A 16938-nucleotide genomic window follows, 5' to 3' on the forward strand; every position below is an offset into this window, starting at 1 on the left:
ACTTTTCTACATCCTGTTTTTCAAGAAGAAAAAGGTGATCGCTCATAATATTTTTTTTTAGCTTGTCAAGTTTTTATTTATTGTTAAATAATTCAGAGTTGCAAACTGTACAATATTTGGGAAGAAAATGACAACACATGTCTCAGAGTAAACTTTATTAAAGTTACTTTTCCAGAAAATATATTCAGTAAATACAGTAATGCAGCAACAAACTTGGGCTCATATGCCTTTGAAATTTTAAAGTAATCTTCAGTGATGCTGATCAGGAAATTCTTTCATTGGTGGAATTACTTCTCCAGTCTCCAGAATTGTATCACCCTAAAAAAACAAAGATGAATTAGTAGAAAAATCTTGCCTGCAGAGGTGATAGTTTCACTTGGTCAGACCTCACATGGAAAATGTAGTTCGGTTCTGACATTCACACTTTGAAAAGGACTTAAAGTAGAAGCTGTCAAAGATGAGCAATATTCAAAATCTTAAGGTATAAGTGAAGGGGAAGCATAAGTGAAAGAAGTATACGGGAAAGTTTCACTCAAACAAAATGTCCAGAAAGGGCATGAAAGTGGTCTTCACAAAGTGACAGAGATGTTTATTTTGCATGGCCCCAAGAAAAAGGAAAAGCCCTAAAAAGAAGTTATGTATTCCCAGCAACTGAATGTGTTAGGCAATCACCAGTTTACCATTAGGCTCAGATATGAGGGACAGAATGCGAACTTTGCCAGGGTAGCTGGTTCAGGCATCTTTTCAAACCTAAATACAATCTATGTGGGAGAAAGAGCATGGGCTTTGGAGCCAGAACCAGGTGGTAAGAATCCTGGAACCTTCACTAAGAAGCTGTGTAATTTTAGGCAAATTACTTAGCTTTAGTTCCAGCTTTGTGTTTTAAAATAGATTCTGTCAGTCTCACAGTCCATGAATAACTGGGTAGACTAGAATTACCCCAACCCCACCCTTGCCATTCCTTGACCTGGTAATGTTCAGGACTGTTATCTGATGAAGAAATACACTTTTACTGTTGAAGTCATTATACATTTGGGGGGTAGTTTGTTACACAGTTAGCATTATCCTAACACAGAAATTAGTACCCTGAAGTGGTACTAATGCCACTGTAATAAAAATCGAACCAATCTGCACTGGCTGAACAGTGGAGGCAAGGAAATGGCATGGGAGGCTAAAAGATGGAAACAAAGGCAGTAGTGACTTGGAAGCAGAGCCTCTAGTGAATTGAGGTCTTAGGAGAAGTAGCTGAAAAAAGTTACAGTATGTCTTTGATTACTACCAGCTGCCTTGGGAACGTACTTTAAGAAACTGGAGCTTAAGCAAAAAGTGGCTGATTTAAGAGGAGGAATAAAAATGGAAAGAATAAAAAAATTCAGGACCTTGCAGTATTGGAAAATCATACTGCTTCTGAATCTCTAAACACTGAGAGCTAACACTGAAGAGATCCTGAGATCAGAGACCCAGTAAAACTCAATAAACAGAGGAACTCTCCTATGGCAAAGTTAAGATCTTGAATCAGTGTCTCAGATGTCCTCCACACAGTTGCCATGTAGTTGAAGATGCAGTTGCATGAACATCAAAGAAATGAGAGAACTTCGTAACTACACAAAGCACAGATGCATAGAGGACTGACTAGAAGCAAATGGGCTCCCATCACGTATTTTTCTTTCCATACCTACCAACTGTTTTGGGAACTGGATGGTCAAAGAAGCCAAACATATAGGCAACAAAAGCCTCTGGTACTCAACCTTAAGCAGAAGGCAGATTTTAAAGGCTGTTTAAACCCTAAGAGCATACTTCCCAGTATGCATTTGAGACATGGTCTAGGTTGATAATGGAAAAGAAAACAAAACAAACCCTAAACAAAGCCAGGGGCCAGGAAGAACAACGAACAAAGGTATTCCTTCCAGAAACAAAATTAGTGCCCATTCAGGTAACTTACTGCACATGGGGGGTTAGGAGTCTTCATGTTTGATCACTGGCATTTCAGAATTGCCAAGAACTAGTGACTGCTCTACTGTCCGAATTCCACCACTGAACAATGGGTGGCAGGGGTTAAAGAAGGGATACAGTTAAGTAACCTTCTTAGTTCACTAATCCTCAGATCTCCAAGAGAAGTCACATCTAAACCTACCAGATACTACTGTGCAACATCTGGAGATCATGCATTTGGGGCTGGTTGCAGTGATGGTATGGGACTGCGGGATTTCTCTCCAGAAAGGAACTGTGTTTTATGTGTAGGGAGAAGGAAGCAAAGAGCTATTCAGTAATGAGAAGGGTGGACTGGCACTGACTCCAAGCATGGTAGGCTGGGAAATATAAAAAAGCACAGAGATCTGTGGAACAATAACTGAGTTCTGGACAACAGCATCTGAAGAGAAGTGATGTAAGCTACTTCCAAGGTTAGACCTTAAGATCCTCCTGAGATATCCACCCCTCTCTTTCCCTGACATGATCTTTAGAAGCTCATATTCCAGATGGCATACCCATAAGGTTGTGGAGGACTGCCTGATGGACATCAGTCTGTGCTGTCAGTAAGAAACAGACCGTTGATTTGTTAAGCCACTGACATCTGAGGGTTAGTGCCTATCCTATTCTAATATATGTACAAATGATCATTCTTTAAGTCCTCACAGAGGAAGCTTCTTAAAGGGATCAATGGCACAGGAACAAAGAACCACAGTGGCAAAAAAACAAAACAGAACTAGGCATGCTAAATGCTCCGTAGCATTTAGGAGACCATCACTTTGGTCTTCTAAAAAGAGCCTCACCCTTCTTTTCTTTTGAACAGTACTAGCAAAATAAATAATAAACAGATATGTCAATGGAAGATTAAATAAATTACCCAACTGATGAAACTAGTAAGATAATTTCCTGTTTTGAGACTACATAGGCCCTGACACACATTAATTATACACAATGAAATATAGAAGAAATTCCCTATTTCCAACTGAAGGGTTAGCCAATTTTGGTGGTTCACCCTAAAATTCCCTTCTTGCAGACGATAATGGATTATTGTGACTGTGTCATTTGGTTGAATCAAGAACCAACACAGTTCTTTTTTTTAAAGTATAGAACTTAGAGATTGATGGTAGTTCATTATCTATGACTAGAAATAGGACAAGAACATAATCTGTATTTTGCCATGCTAAACAATAACCTCACAGACAACCAGTAAAAATACCAACTGTTGGTTAAGTAATCTTTTAATGCTGAAAACACTCATTTTAAATTAGGATAATAGCTTACATATTTACATCCCAAAACTTAAAGTACACATTCATTAACACATTTTAAATTCACAGATGGAGAGGTTAAGGTCAACTGCCCGAAGAAATGATAGTTTGGAATTACTGAAGGAGGATTTCAGTTGCTGTTACTATGCCCAAGTGTCTGCTCAGGCTAGTGCCCTAAGTCCTCAACTCTACATGAAACAGGGTACCAGTGAAAAACTGTTGGTACCTTCAGTTCACTTTAGGACTACAAAGGTCATACAACAAGTTTTATAGCCAGCTTCAAAAGAAATGTTTCCACCTCCCATTTTCAACTGTACCTTCTGCCTTATAATATTTCCTATTTTTTCTTTACAAGAATATACAAAACAGGCACTTACAATGACAGAAGAAAGGAACATTTTAATGATCACTTAGGGAGAGAAAGAAGAGAGAAAACGAATAAAAGAAAAATCAGAGACATTAAGACTTACTGGGAATATTCTGGGCTTCCTTTCAACAATGGCATATGGTTTTGCCTGCAATAAAAGTAATGCTCTGTTAATTATGGTTTTAGAGTTTCTTCTAAAATAAATCATATTCCAGATTTTTAACTTAAATCCCAAACTTTCACCCAACTCCACACTCATACGTTCAATTGTTTACTCAAGATCTTTACTTGGCTATCTCTACTCGTCATCTCAAACTTAACCAGGTCCAACTTGTAACATCTCTCCCAAATGGGGGACCCAAATGGTCCCCTATTGCAGTAAATGGCACTTTCGTTTTCCCAGTTACAAAGACCAAAAACCTCAATTCCTCAGCAGATCCTGTTGAGTTTATAATGTTGAGATTATATCTTGAATCCAACTGTTTCTCACCACCTCTAGTACTACTACTCTTGTTCAAGCCTCTATCACTTTTTTCACCTGCTAGTGTCCCAGCATTGGTGCATGCCTTCTTAGTCTGTTCCCAACACAGAGGCAGAGTGATTCTTTTAAGATGTACCAATCTTCTGCTTAAAGTTTGGCAATTTCTACAGCAAAGGCCAAAGTCCTTGCTGTGATCTCTAAGACCCTACACAATCTGGCCCTTGGTTACCTCTCTGATGTCTCTCTGCTTTCTCTGTATTGTAGCCACAGTGGTTCCTTTGCTATTCGTCCAATCAGCTGGGCCTGCTTGTGCCACAGGGCCCTTATACATTAATGATTCCTCTACCTGAAATGCTCTTCTAGATACCTGCTTGGTTCATATCCTCATTAATTTATGTTTCTCTTCAAACAGCACTTCCCCACAGAGGCCTCATCTTACCCTGCTTAGTTTTCCTTCTATAGATTTATAACCTCCTATAACATTACATGCCTCTTTGTTTATCTATTTATTGCCAGTCTCCAAGACTAAACAGTTCATGAGGGTAGAGAATCTGCTTTGTTCACTGCTATATCCCTGTGTTTAGAACAGTGCCTTGCATACAAGAGATGCTAAATAAATGTTTGTTAAATAAATGCATTTATTAAGTATACACATTTGCACAAGATACCACACCAACAAAATTTTACTAAAAGATCATTGACATAATGTAAGACTAAAGGAAACTAGAGCCAAATGCAGGAGATAAACTCAAAATACAATGTAAATGCATTAAAATGTCTTTAAGTACTGTGGCCAGAGGCAAGAAAACATTGAAATGTGCCTCGAAAGAATGTAAAATTCAGTTAGTCACTAAAGGTGTTAGCTGAAGCAAACTGGCTGCAACATTAATGAGGATGCAGACCTGCCCAAATCCAGAGGAAGAATAAGGTAAGGGAGAGGCCTTGGGACCTCTAGTAACAAAACCTTTAACTAATCATGCCCATTTGTGGCTCAGGAAAAATCACCTGGAAGTAGGACTACCTCAGATAAGCAACCATACTAATGTCATGAATTGTCAACCCATAACTGCAGCTTGTTAAATTTACTTCTCTTAGGAGATAAATGTCTTTTCAATCCTAGAAAAATTTAGTTAAATATAGACATAACAAAGATTAAACCTAGAGTATAAACAAGTAAATGTCAAATTTAGTAGGTTCTTAAAGCATGGGCATAATCCATATACAGCAGTCTGTTATTTAGAACGTGTAATGTTTAAGGTAATCGGTCTGGCTATTAGAGGGTCTAAAAAATCAGTTTTAGGATCCTGGTTAAAATGGATAATTGATTTAAGCTTGTGATTGTGAGTTTCAAAAGACTTTGCTTCTTAGGGTCATTAATTTGCCCTATATATGCTTAAAAATATAATTCAACATATAAATACAAATGCATAAATGCAGCTTAAAACATATAATATAGTATATTTGTAAGTGGAATTGTTTTAGTTGAGTTCAACTTGAATTAATCCAAACATAGTAAGAAGAAAGGAGACTTCACATTTTACTAGATGTACAAATAGATTAATAAAATTTTAAAACCGAGTTTAAAGAATTGTTTTTAAATTTGAAACTAACAAAATGAATTTTAATTTATATTCCAGGTAACTGTGAACAGTTCTTTCTGCGCATAAAAACCACCCTTGGATGTTAAAAAAAACTTGCACTGACAAGAAAGTAGTAACATTTTTTTCTTCTGTAGAGTCTTGCATGTTGAGACAGTGAAAAAAATAACAGACATATAATGATATGAAATGGGCTATGGACTTGAAGATGAACATAAATATAAAATTTTAAGCCCAGCAACAAGAGAAACATAAGCTATACTCTTACCCTTAGACATATACATTTGTTAGCCGCCACCCCCCCCCTCGCCCCTTAACAGTTGCAGAAAGATTTTCTGTTGGTTTACAAAGTGAAAACACTAAACTCCAACTCTAATTCCCACTAGCCTCCACTAATTTCATGTTTCTAACACAGAAGACAGGCCATGTCTACTTGGATATCCCTAAAACTGATGTGGCAGCACATGCTCCCACACAAATTTACTCCTTTCCAAAACACTACTTAGAACTTCCAAGGCTAGAAATTCTAGTCACAAGTGTCTCTGAACTTTGGTCTCATCCCCAACTTAACTTGAGCTATGTCTTCTTTAAAAAATGTCTTCTGGGGCGCCTGGGTGGCTCAGTCAGTTAAGCGGCCGACTTCGGCTCAGGTCATGATCTCGCGGTCCATGAGTTCGAGCCCCGCGTCGGGCTCTGTGCTGACAGCTCAGAGCCTGGAGCCTGTTTCAGATTCTGTGTCTCCCTCTCTCTGACCCTCCCCCGTTCATGCTCTGTCTCTCTCTGTCTCAAAAATAAACGTTAAAAAAAAATTTTTTTTTTAAATGTCTTCTGCCTCTACTTTTCTTTTTCATTCCTGCTGTCTATCTTCACCCTAACCAGATTCTCATCAACTAACACCTACAAAACTGCAACAGAGCCTTTAGCTGATTTGCCTGATTTTGGTACTTTCCTCCCTCCAATTACCCCATCATATCAATGTGTTTTTTTTTTAGGTTTTCCTAAATATAGCACTTTTACCAATCACTATTGAAAATGGAAAGCTTCTCACTGCCTAGCAGATAAGGTTTAACCTCCTCTGCCTAGCTTTCAAGAGTTTCCACTAAATGGTCCCAGCCCACTGAGCCAAGAGACCTGCTATTCCAGTTGCCTCCTCAGTCTTGGGTAGATATGATATGCACACTACCGACTCCTTATCTTTCTTTCTAGCTAGGATCTTTTCTCTTCCATACTCTTACCCAAATCATACCCATCTTTCAACCTTACTATAAACTCTTTAAGGTCAGAAAGTTTATCTTGTATATTCTTTCCAGAGCAATAAAGGAAGATGATATACTAGGCACTAAGTTTTTGTTGATTAATGAACATAATCTGCTTAGTGAAGAGAACAAAAATGATGTCAGCAATCAGAATTTAAAGAGACCATGCAATCAAGAGAGAACAAGTCACGTTAAAGGGAATTTTCTGAGAATACCAATTATTTATTTGACCCTCCTTTCAACATGCTAACAGAAAGCAAACCTCAACTGGATTATCTACAATTTGTTTAGGCAGTCCCTAACTTTTGTTTTATCTTGAAGTAATTCTGTACTTACAAAAAGCTGTAAGAATTATAAAAATAGGGGCGCCTCTCGGTGGCCCAGCCAGTTAAGCATCTGACTTTGGCTCATGTCAAGATCATGTCATGATCTTGCGGTTCATGCGCATCAGGCTGTGTGCTGACAGTGTGGAGCCTACTCAGGATTCTCTCCCTCTCTCTCTGCCCCTCCCCTACTCTCTGTCTGTCCCAAAACAAATAAATAAAACTTAAAAAAAAAAAAAAAGAATTATAAAAATAATTTTTTCCTGAATCACTTCAGTAAGCTGCAAATATTACTTTAGTATTGCCTACAAATAAGAATGATATTCTTAAAATAATCACAATACAGACATCAAGATCAAGAAATTAATCTGTTTCATTATTGATACATTACTACCTTCTATCTAGTCTAAAGAACCCATTCAAATGTTACCAACTGTCTCAATAATTGTTTGGAATTCTCAGAAAATCCTCTCTTACAGAACTTGTTCTCCATTGTGGTAGGCTCTAAAATTCTGAATGCCAATGCCATCTTTGTTCTTTTAACTAAGCAGATTATGCCATCAATCAACAACTGCATTCAGCTGACATGCCTCTTTAAGTCTTCAATCCAGAACAAATCTTCAGTCATTCTTTAACTTTCACAATCTTGATACTTTGGCAGGTAACAAGCCAATTACTACACAGAGAGGTCCCTCATTTTTGTCTTATGATTAGATTCAGGTTATACATTTCTGGCAGGAATAGCACATGCTTGATGCTGTTTTCTCACTGCACCCTATCAAGCAGTACACATTTCCAATCTGTCCCATTAGTTGCAACAAATAAGTATGGTGAAGATAACCATACTTTTGAGTTTAACGTTAGCAACTTTTTGATGTTCTCTGGCTGAAGAAAATGTTACTTTGATGATTCTCAAGTGGTGACTTTTCTAATTGTATCAGTCCTTGTCCATTTAATATTTAGCAATCTACTGTACAAAAAAATGGTCTCCTCTACCCATTTATTAATTTTTTGTATGTGTGTGCACTCATGGTTTTGCATTTTATTTATTCAGTTATAACTAACTATCATTAGTTTTTTTAATGTTTATTCATTTTTGAGAGAGAGAGAAAGAGCAAGAGACAGCATGAGTGGGAGAGGGGAAGAGAGAGAGAGGGACAGAGGATCCAAAGTGGGCTCAGCACTGGCAGCAGCACGCCCGATGTGGGGCTTGAACTCACAAACCATGAGACCATGACCTGAGCTGAAGCTGGACACTCAATCAAGTGAGCCACCCAGGCGCCCCTATCATTAGTTATTTTGATGCTCACATTGTCCTGCGGGAGTGCGGATGAGTACAATAAGTTCACTTTGTACTTTTCCTGCCCCAGCTCTGGAATTGGCCATTTCTCCAAAGAGCTCAGGATCCTTTCAGTGGAGAATTTAGAAAATAAGACCAGGCTGCTAGATATGTTAATTACCATGTGGTAGCACAGCAACCATGCCTGTCAGTGGACAGACCTAGGGAATACCCACATTTATATACAGAATTCTGTATCAATACACATTAAAAACCTTGAGTTTACACCAAAAATTCCAATTCCGTTCCAGTACCGCAGGGTTTTCTATCTTTCCACGTAAGTCCCTTTTCTGACATGAGAATTCCGGGTCTCATTATCATCAATGTATGTACTTATTTGAATCATTCTCCTATAACCAATCTCCTGTCACTACCACCACACTCCAGTATAAATAACCTCACCTCATTCCAGTCCTGAGATCTTACTATAGATTGCCTCCTCCATCATTGCCCCAAACGACCTTTCTTCCAGATGTCCTCTTCCCCTTGCTCAGGTTCCAATATCCTACCCAAGGTTAATGACCACTGCTGCTCTCCAAACAAGTATATTCACCAACCTTCCCCCTCCCAACTTTCCCTCTTCCCAGGACCCAGTATCTTCAGTGGGTACAAGAATGCCCCATTCACTCTATTTGGGTTATGACATCCCATGCTGGGCAGCCACCACTCCTCTCCCCTCCATGCCACTCCCCCAAATGCAATCCTTCCTCACCCTGCCTTGGATCCAACACCCTATACCAGACTATCCCTCAGCTTTAAAATGTGGCAACTGGCTCAGTTCAATCACTACATGCAAGATCTTTTCATGACAAAGTTCAAGCTTTTGGGCATCATGGATTCTAAAGAAAGAAAATCGTGAAAAATCAGATAGAATGAAGAGAAATGGAATGATGACAAAGATAACCTTTGTCTGATTTGAATTGTATCTTATATCACATCTATGTTCAAACAAAGGAGCAGAAATTCTTTTCTTGCTTCCTACTTGGAACCCCAAGTTCACACCAGTATTATTAGGTCAACTACATTCTGATCATTTAAACACTATTTTTATGAGAAAACTCATTTCACATTGTAATCAACTAATATAAAGATTAATTTTTTGAAAAACCATACTTAAGTTTCATTAAACCTTTCACCTAAAAGGGTTCAAAGTAGTTCGAAACCAGTTATAAGTGCAGATTATTTCCACTAAGTAAAGCAGGGTAAGGCATGCCCACATGGGAAATAATTTTGTATAATATCAAAAATAAATTTTGAAAAATACATACTTAAAACATACTTACATTCACATGATATTTGATATAATAATGAATAATCCAGGCAGGTATAAGTACATGAGTAAAAGCAAAGATACTGTGTCCATATGCCTTATAAATCTGGAGGGAAAAGAAACATACATAAACAGATATCCCATTTTTTTTATGTCTGTGGCAGGAAAAAAGCATCAATGATATAATAATGTCATGATTATTTTTAAATGCCTACATACTACATATTTACTACAGTCTGTAATTAACCTCACCCACTCAAATATTTTTATTAAACACAGGGCCTGCTAGGGGATATCTACAGAGTTCAGAGCAAACAAGGCTTAAGACAAGCAACATTTTGCAAAGCTACAGTAAGATATTTATAGATATATAGAGATTTTAAAGACTACAAAAAAAAAATCCTTAATATAAGCTTGTTAGATAAAACATGGCAAAAATAATGAAAGAATAATTTTAATTGATTTAACTAGAGTAATCAAACCTACAGAATTTTTCAGGTAAAGTCTATTTACTTATCAATTTCAGACATCCACAGTCAACACACATGCATCATTCTAGGTGTAAGACAGACAACCTTGAGCACACCAAAGCTCGAAAAAGAATGTTTTACATATTGAGACGGGGTGTTCCAAGCTCACTTTGAGATGCCTTCAGGAACACTATCTTAAAAGAGAAAGGCAAAATAGAGGTAAAAATGGAATTTTTCCATGACAGCCAATTTGACTGCAACACACCTATCTTACCAGGGAAAGGACTAACTAGACTCTAGGTATTACAGTACATCTGATTATGGAAGAAAAATTAACTCAAAGGAAGGTAAATCAGACTTCAACAATCATTTACTTCCTTTCATCGCTGGCTGATGGGTGGAATGTCAACTTCCAACCAGGTAGCTGCCAAAATCAACAAGTAGTGTCAGGGATACAAAGGGTGAAAGGAGGGTTGAATCAGAATTTAATTTTACCACCATAAATAAGTATCTAATACGACTTTCTGAGAAAAATGTGCACAAGACTTGGTAGCACAGGAAGAAGTAGATACACGTGGATCTCAATGTGAACTCCTTCAATTCGTGGCTCTGTGACTATGGGTAAATCATTCAATTTCCGTAGGCCTCATTTTCCACACATTTAAAATAAGGATTAGAAGTAGTGTCTACCCGGGACGCCCAGGTGGCTCGGTTGGTTAGGCCTCCGACTTGGGCTTGGGTCATGATCTTACAGTTTGTGAGTTTGAGCCCTGATGGCTCAGAGCCTGGAGCCTGCTCCAGATTCTGTCTGTCTCTCTCTCTCTCAGCCCCTGCTCACACTCTGTCTCTCTCAAAAATAAATAAACACCAAAAAAAAGAAGAAATTAAAAAGAAAAAAAAGAAGTAGTGTCTACCTTACCTTACAGAAGTAAAGAAAGTAACACATGAGAAATGCTCAGCAAAATCCAAGGCAGAAAGTAAGCACCCAAGTGTTACTTAATAGTATTATTACCATTATTATCAGCCAATGTTACAGCTTTTTGAAAGCAATTCTGAGATATAGTATTCATCACTTAAACTAATGTAATTTAATGAATAACTTCAAGTATCCAGAGACCCTTAAAATAAAGACAGCTCTTAAATGAGTGATTTTCTCCAGTGTGAAGTCCAGAAATGGCATTTGCAAATTAAACAATATGTCAGAAGTACATAGTGGTTGTTCAGAAGGGTGGCTCTTGAATATTACTCAATAAGCATACAAGTAGGACTCTTATCTTTTATGGTGATCACATGGGGGCTGTACTACCAGTTAGGGAGTCATTGTGCCTTCTGGTCAGTTGGGTGTAATGTTAGTATCTATAACCTCAACTTTTAAAAAGCAGGCAGGTGTCTTTAAATACTAAAATCACATAATTTTCACTCAAGGAATCCTCCTATCATTCTGTAAAACCTAAGCAAAGATTCGCCTCCTTCTCATCACACATGACAGCGAAAGGGCTCTCCCGAAGCCATACACACTCCTGAACTCCAGAACTCCCAGCCCAGGACTCTTGGGACAAGATAGCGTCCCTATTAAACCTGAGTCTCGGTTGAACCTGGTTCTCCCTCAGGAACTACGGGGATTTGCGGACCCAGAGTGATGTCAGTCCTTGGTGTGTCTATAATGAGCAGGCGTCGAGCGGCCAGGCTGGGGGTCGCGGCGGGGTGTATCAGTGCGAGGATGGTTTGTCACTCACCACCTTCTTCCAGGGGGCCTGGTCCTGCAAAAACTTATTCCAGAATCTCTCCATAGGCCACACCCTCTGCGGGGGCAGCACCGGCTCCCGGGGGCTCAGTTCTTGGTCCTTTAGCCATCGCCTTCTCAGCTCTCGGAGCTGCTGCAGCCGCAGTTTCTCATCCGGCGTGTACCCCGACATGTCGCCCCTGGTACCGAGGCAGGACACGGCGCTTCCCCGACCAGGGTCTTCTCACTTAGGCGCGCGCCACCCCCCTTCTGAGGCGACCTTGCGCGGACGTTCGGGAGCGGCGCGCCGTTATGACGTCACTCTGGTCCTGCCTCCGCAGCGGCTCCGACCTCGGCGCAGGGGCTGGGCTTGCACGAAATCTTTATCCGCCCAGGTTACTTGGGGGTGGATGGTCGGTGCGCCTTAGTTGTGGGCGGAGGGGGGGGGGGAAGTGACGAAAAGAAGCAAGAGAGGTAGGAGGGCTAGAGTGGTGTGCTGAGACTTGGAAGGATGAGAATATGTGATTCAGTGAATGGGACGTCCAAATGCAAATTCTTCACTTCCCTCTCCCACCCTGGTACTCCTCTTCCTATGACTATACTTGAGTCTGTGGAGAACGTTACTTCCGAGTTTAAGTGCCAGCTGTGTCAGTGACTGGTAAAGTGACCTTGAGCAGTCTCAATCTGTTTATCTGTACTGCGGAGTCAAAAAAAGAGTAGCTTAATATCTAACAGAATTGGACCCGTTCATGCTTTGACCAGAAATTCCACTTCGAGGACTGTATCCAAAAGATGCAGTGGTAAAAATATGAAAAGAATGTGCACGAATATTCACAGCAGCACTATTTACAATAAAATACTGGAAATTCCTCAGTGGTGGGCTGGTTGAAGAAATTATGGTGCAATAATGCAATTCTCTGGTCTATACACAACTGTAGAGTGATCTCTAGAATCTACTGTTAAGTGAAAAAAAAAAAAAAACTAAGTGGAGGGAAGTGTATATAGTATGCTACCTTTTATCCAAAAAGAGAAATTTAATTTTCAATTAAATTTGAAAAATAATGTGAAGGAAACTATTGCTATTGGGGGAGAAAGGGAATAGGATAGAGGAGATAGGGATAGAAGCTAGGCATCTCTGTATATATCCTATGTAACAGATTTGACTCTAGAACCATGTAAACATTTTATACTTTTGTAAAACAAAATTAAATTTACAAAATCTTCTCTAACAATCAAAACTAAAAACACATGAATCTAACTGATCTGCCAGGTGGCATAATCCCCAAAACACACACCATTTTGAGTAAATTTAATCCATCAAATTACTGTACATCTATAGAGAGGTATGCCTCAAAGACAGAGGAATTTCAAAAAAAATCTTAAATTATTTTAGGTAATATATATTGGTAGTGGTGGTATTATTAATGTGACACTGAAAGTAAACATTTACACTGGAATTTTTGTAATGGGAGAAAGGAGTTACAAATGTAAATTGTATGACTTTAAGTAAAAACTCTGAAGGCCTGAATTTGAATAAAAAACTCCGTAACAATTCATGATGTATTTTATCTTTAAATATGTTTATTTGGGACACCTGGGTGGCTCAGTGAGTTGAGCATCCAACTCGATTTCGGCTCAGGTCATGATCGCAGGGTCGTGGGATCAAACCTCACACTGGGTTCCATGCTGAGCATGAAGCCTGCTTAACATTCTCTCTCCATCTGCCCCCTCCCCTGCTCACGTGTGCGTGCACTTTCTCTCTGTCTCTGTCTCTGTCTCTCTCTCTCTATATCTATATCTATATCTATATCTATCTATATACATATAGATAGATAGAGAGAGAGATATATATATCATTGTATCTTAGCTCTGCCCATTGAAATGACTTAAAAAACAATGGCCAATCCAGTAACCATAAACATCTCTAGCACCTATAGTGTGATTTCTAAATACCATTTTCCATTAGAAGAAACCAGGACTCCTCAGAACAGCAGTTCTCAAACATTTTGCTTCTCAAATTTCCTTAAACTTTTGAAAGTTGTTGAGGATCCCAAAGAGGTTTTGTGTGTATGGGTTATACCTACTGATGTTAGAAATTAAAACATTTTATTTTATTTTATTTTTTATTTTTGAGAGACAGAGTGAGACAGAGCATGAGCAGGGGAGGGGCAGAGAGAGAGAGGGAGACACAGAATCTGAAGCAGGCTCCAGGCTCTGAGCTGCCAACATGGAGCCAGATGTGGGGCTCAAACTCAAAGACCGCTAGATCATGACCTGAGCCAAAGTCAGAGGCTTAACCGACTGAGCCACCCAGGCGCCCCAAAACAGATTTTAAAATAACAAAATATCTATTAACAAAAATTATTTAGTGAGAAGAGTGCCATTGTTTTACATTTTTGTAAATCTCTTTAAAGTCTGGCCTAATAATGACAGCAGAATTTTTAAAACCACTTCTACATTCAATCATAATATCATACACCACATAGCCCTTGTAAAACTATACTTTTGTAAGAGAATGAGACTTAAAAAGGGCAAATAGCATGTTGGTATTAGTATGAAAATAATTTTGGCCTCATAGACACCATGAAAAGATCACAGGGATTCCCAGGGGTCCCCAGATCACTCTTTGAGAACCACTGCCCTAGAGAAATACCTAATTCTAGGTCTGAGTTAAGAAATGTAAAAGAAGTCAGGAACATCTTGCTTGGCAGAAAGCAGGGAAATTTTTAAATTGACATGACTGTTTGGGTCATGTCAAAAGGATTCAGAAGCAGGGGCACCTGGGTGGCTCAGTTGGTTGAGCATCTAACTCTTGATTTTGGCTGAGGTCATGAACCTGCAGTTCATGGGATCAAGCCCTGGGTTGGGCTCCACACTGACAGCATAGAACCTCCTTGGGATTCTCTCCCTGCCCCTGCCCCTCCCTGGCTCATGCTCTCTCTCTCTCAAAATAAATATATAAACTTAAAAAAAAAAATGATTCAGGAGCCAAGAATAGACTTCCACCGGTCAAAGATAAAATAATTTGGGTATCAATAAGTATAATGACCTCAGTGGAATGAAAAATATCAAAGAGATTCACATACATGAGTTCATGATGAGTTAAAAAAAAAAACTCATTGGTCATTTTTGTATGGTGTTAGGAAACCAACTCATTATTTTGAAAGCTGTTAAGTGAAAGGGAAAAATCAAGCACTTTGTGTAAGTTGGCATCTCTGTATAAGTTGCATCTTGGAGTAACAAAATAGTTTATGAAGGAAAAATTTAATCAAAGAAGCATAACCTGATAAAAGAAGAAGGGATGGCAAAAGTAGAATATCACTACTCTGCAACCATTAATGAGTAAATGCAATGATCATCAAAAGCTGCCTGTCTCAAAAAGAGAGTAAGTGCGCCTCCTGGTGGAAGAGTGCTTCACTGCCTGTGAAGTAACCTTGCCAAACAAAAAAAAAATGAACCTGAATCTGTTCAAGTTTCTAGATCTAAAGGAAGTTTCTAGCTCATTTAAAGGAAATACATGGACAGACTCCTGTAATTCCTATACAACACCAAAATGATACATTCAGAAAAATCCATACCGTAGAAACTAGACAAGTAACTCGGTTTCTTAAACAAAAATATATTGAAGGGAAAAACAGAAAGAGAGAGGCGGGGGGGGGGGGTGGGGGATGATAACCCATAGATTAAAAGAGATGATAACTCTGGAACCACAAAAGACCCTGAATAACCAACACAATACTGAAAAAGGAAAACAAAACTGGAGGCATCATGATTCTAGATTTCAAGCTATATTACAGAGCTGTAACCATCAAGACAGTATGGTACTGACACAAAAACAGACACATAGGTCAATGGAACAGAATAGAGAACCTAGAAATGGACCCACAACTATATGGTCAACTAATCTTCGACAAAGCAGAAGGGAATATCCAATGGAAAAAGGACAGTCTCTTTAACAAGTGGTGCTGGGAAACCTGGACAGCAACATGCAGAAGAATGAAACTAGACCACTTTCTTACACCATATACAAAAATAAATTCAAAACGGATGTGAGACCTAAATGTGAGACAGGCTACCATCAAAATCCTAGAGAAAAAAACAAGCAGCAATCTCTTTGACCTTGGCCACAGCAACTTTTTGCTAGACGTGTCGCTGGAGGCAAGGAAAACAAAAGCAAAAATGAACTATTGGGACTTCATCAGGATAAAAACCTTCTGCATAGTGAAGGATACAATCAACAAAACCAAAAGTCAGCCTATGGAATGGGAGAAGATATTTAAAAATAAGATGTCTGATAAAAGGTTAGTATCCAAAATCTATAAAGGACTTACCAAACTCAACACCCAAAAACCAAATAATCCAGTGAAGTAATGAGCAGAAGACATGAATAGACACTTTTCCAAAGACATCCAGATGTCTAACACATGAAAAGATGCTCAACATCACTTATCATAAGGGAAATACAAATCAAAACCATGAGATACCACCTTTCAGAATGGCTAAAATTAATACAAGAAACAACAGGTGTTGGCGAGGATGCAAAGAAAAGGGGACCCTCTTACACTGTTGGTGGTAATGCAAACTGAGGTAGCCACTCTGGAGAACTACATGGTTCCTCAAAAATTTAAAAATAGAACTACCCCATGACCCACCAATTACACTATTAGGTATTTACCTAAAGGATACAAAAATACAGATTTGAAGGGGTACATGCACCCTGATGTTTATAGCAGTGTTATCAACAATAGCCAAACTATGGAGAGAGCCCAAATGTCCATTGACTGATTAATGGATAAAGAAGAGGTAGTACACACACACATACACACACACACACACACACACACACACACAGGAATATTATTCAGCCATCAAAAA

At 38.8% G+C, this 16938-nt stretch overlaps 1 protein-coding gene across 2 annotated transcripts; it reads right to left on the reverse strand.

Moving 5' to 3' along the window:
- Positions 1 to 140: 140 nt before the first annotated feature.
- NDUFB6 (NADH:ubiquinone oxidoreductase subunit B6) lies at positions 141 to 12380 on the reverse strand. Of its 2 annotated transcripts, XM_049624775.1 has the most exons (4): positions 12077 to 12370; positions 9884 to 9976; positions 3707 to 3751; positions 141 to 318 (listed from the first exon to the last, which is right to left on the reverse strand). In XM_049624775.1, exons 1-4 carry the CDS (start codon positions 12254 to 12256, stop codon positions 250 to 252), a joined length of 387 nt encoding a protein of 128 aa, XP_049480732.1. In that variant the 5' UTR covers positions 12257 to 12370; the 3' UTR covers positions 141 to 249. The 2 variants fall into 2 exon arrangements, with proteins under 2 accessions (XP_049480732.1, XP_049480737.1); XM_049624780.1 differs by lacking the exon at positions 9884 to 9976 and having other exon boundaries at positions 12077 to 12380.
- Positions 12381 to 16938: the final 4558 nt, after the last annotated feature.

Source organism: Panthera uncia, chromosome D4, assembly GCF_023721935.1.
Source record: "Panthera uncia isolate 11264 chromosome D4, Puncia_PCG_1.0, whole genome shotgun sequence".
In the NCBI taxonomy this organism is placed as follows: Eukaryota; Metazoa; Chordata; class Mammalia; order Carnivora; family Felidae; genus Panthera; species Panthera uncia.

Coding starts and splice junctions, on each gene's coding strand:
- NDUFB6 (XM_049624775.1), bottom strand. CDS start 12,256: ATGTCGGGGTACACGCCGGATGAGAAACTGCGGCTGCAGCAGCTCCGA. Junction 3,752..9,883: donor ATATCAAATATCATGTGAAT/GTAAGTATGTTT, acceptor CTTTTATTGCAG/GCAAAACCATATGCCATTGT. Junction 319..3,706: donor GGAAGCCCAGAATATTCCCA/GTAAGTCTTAAT, acceptor TTGTTTTTTTAG/GGTGATACAATTCTGGAGAC.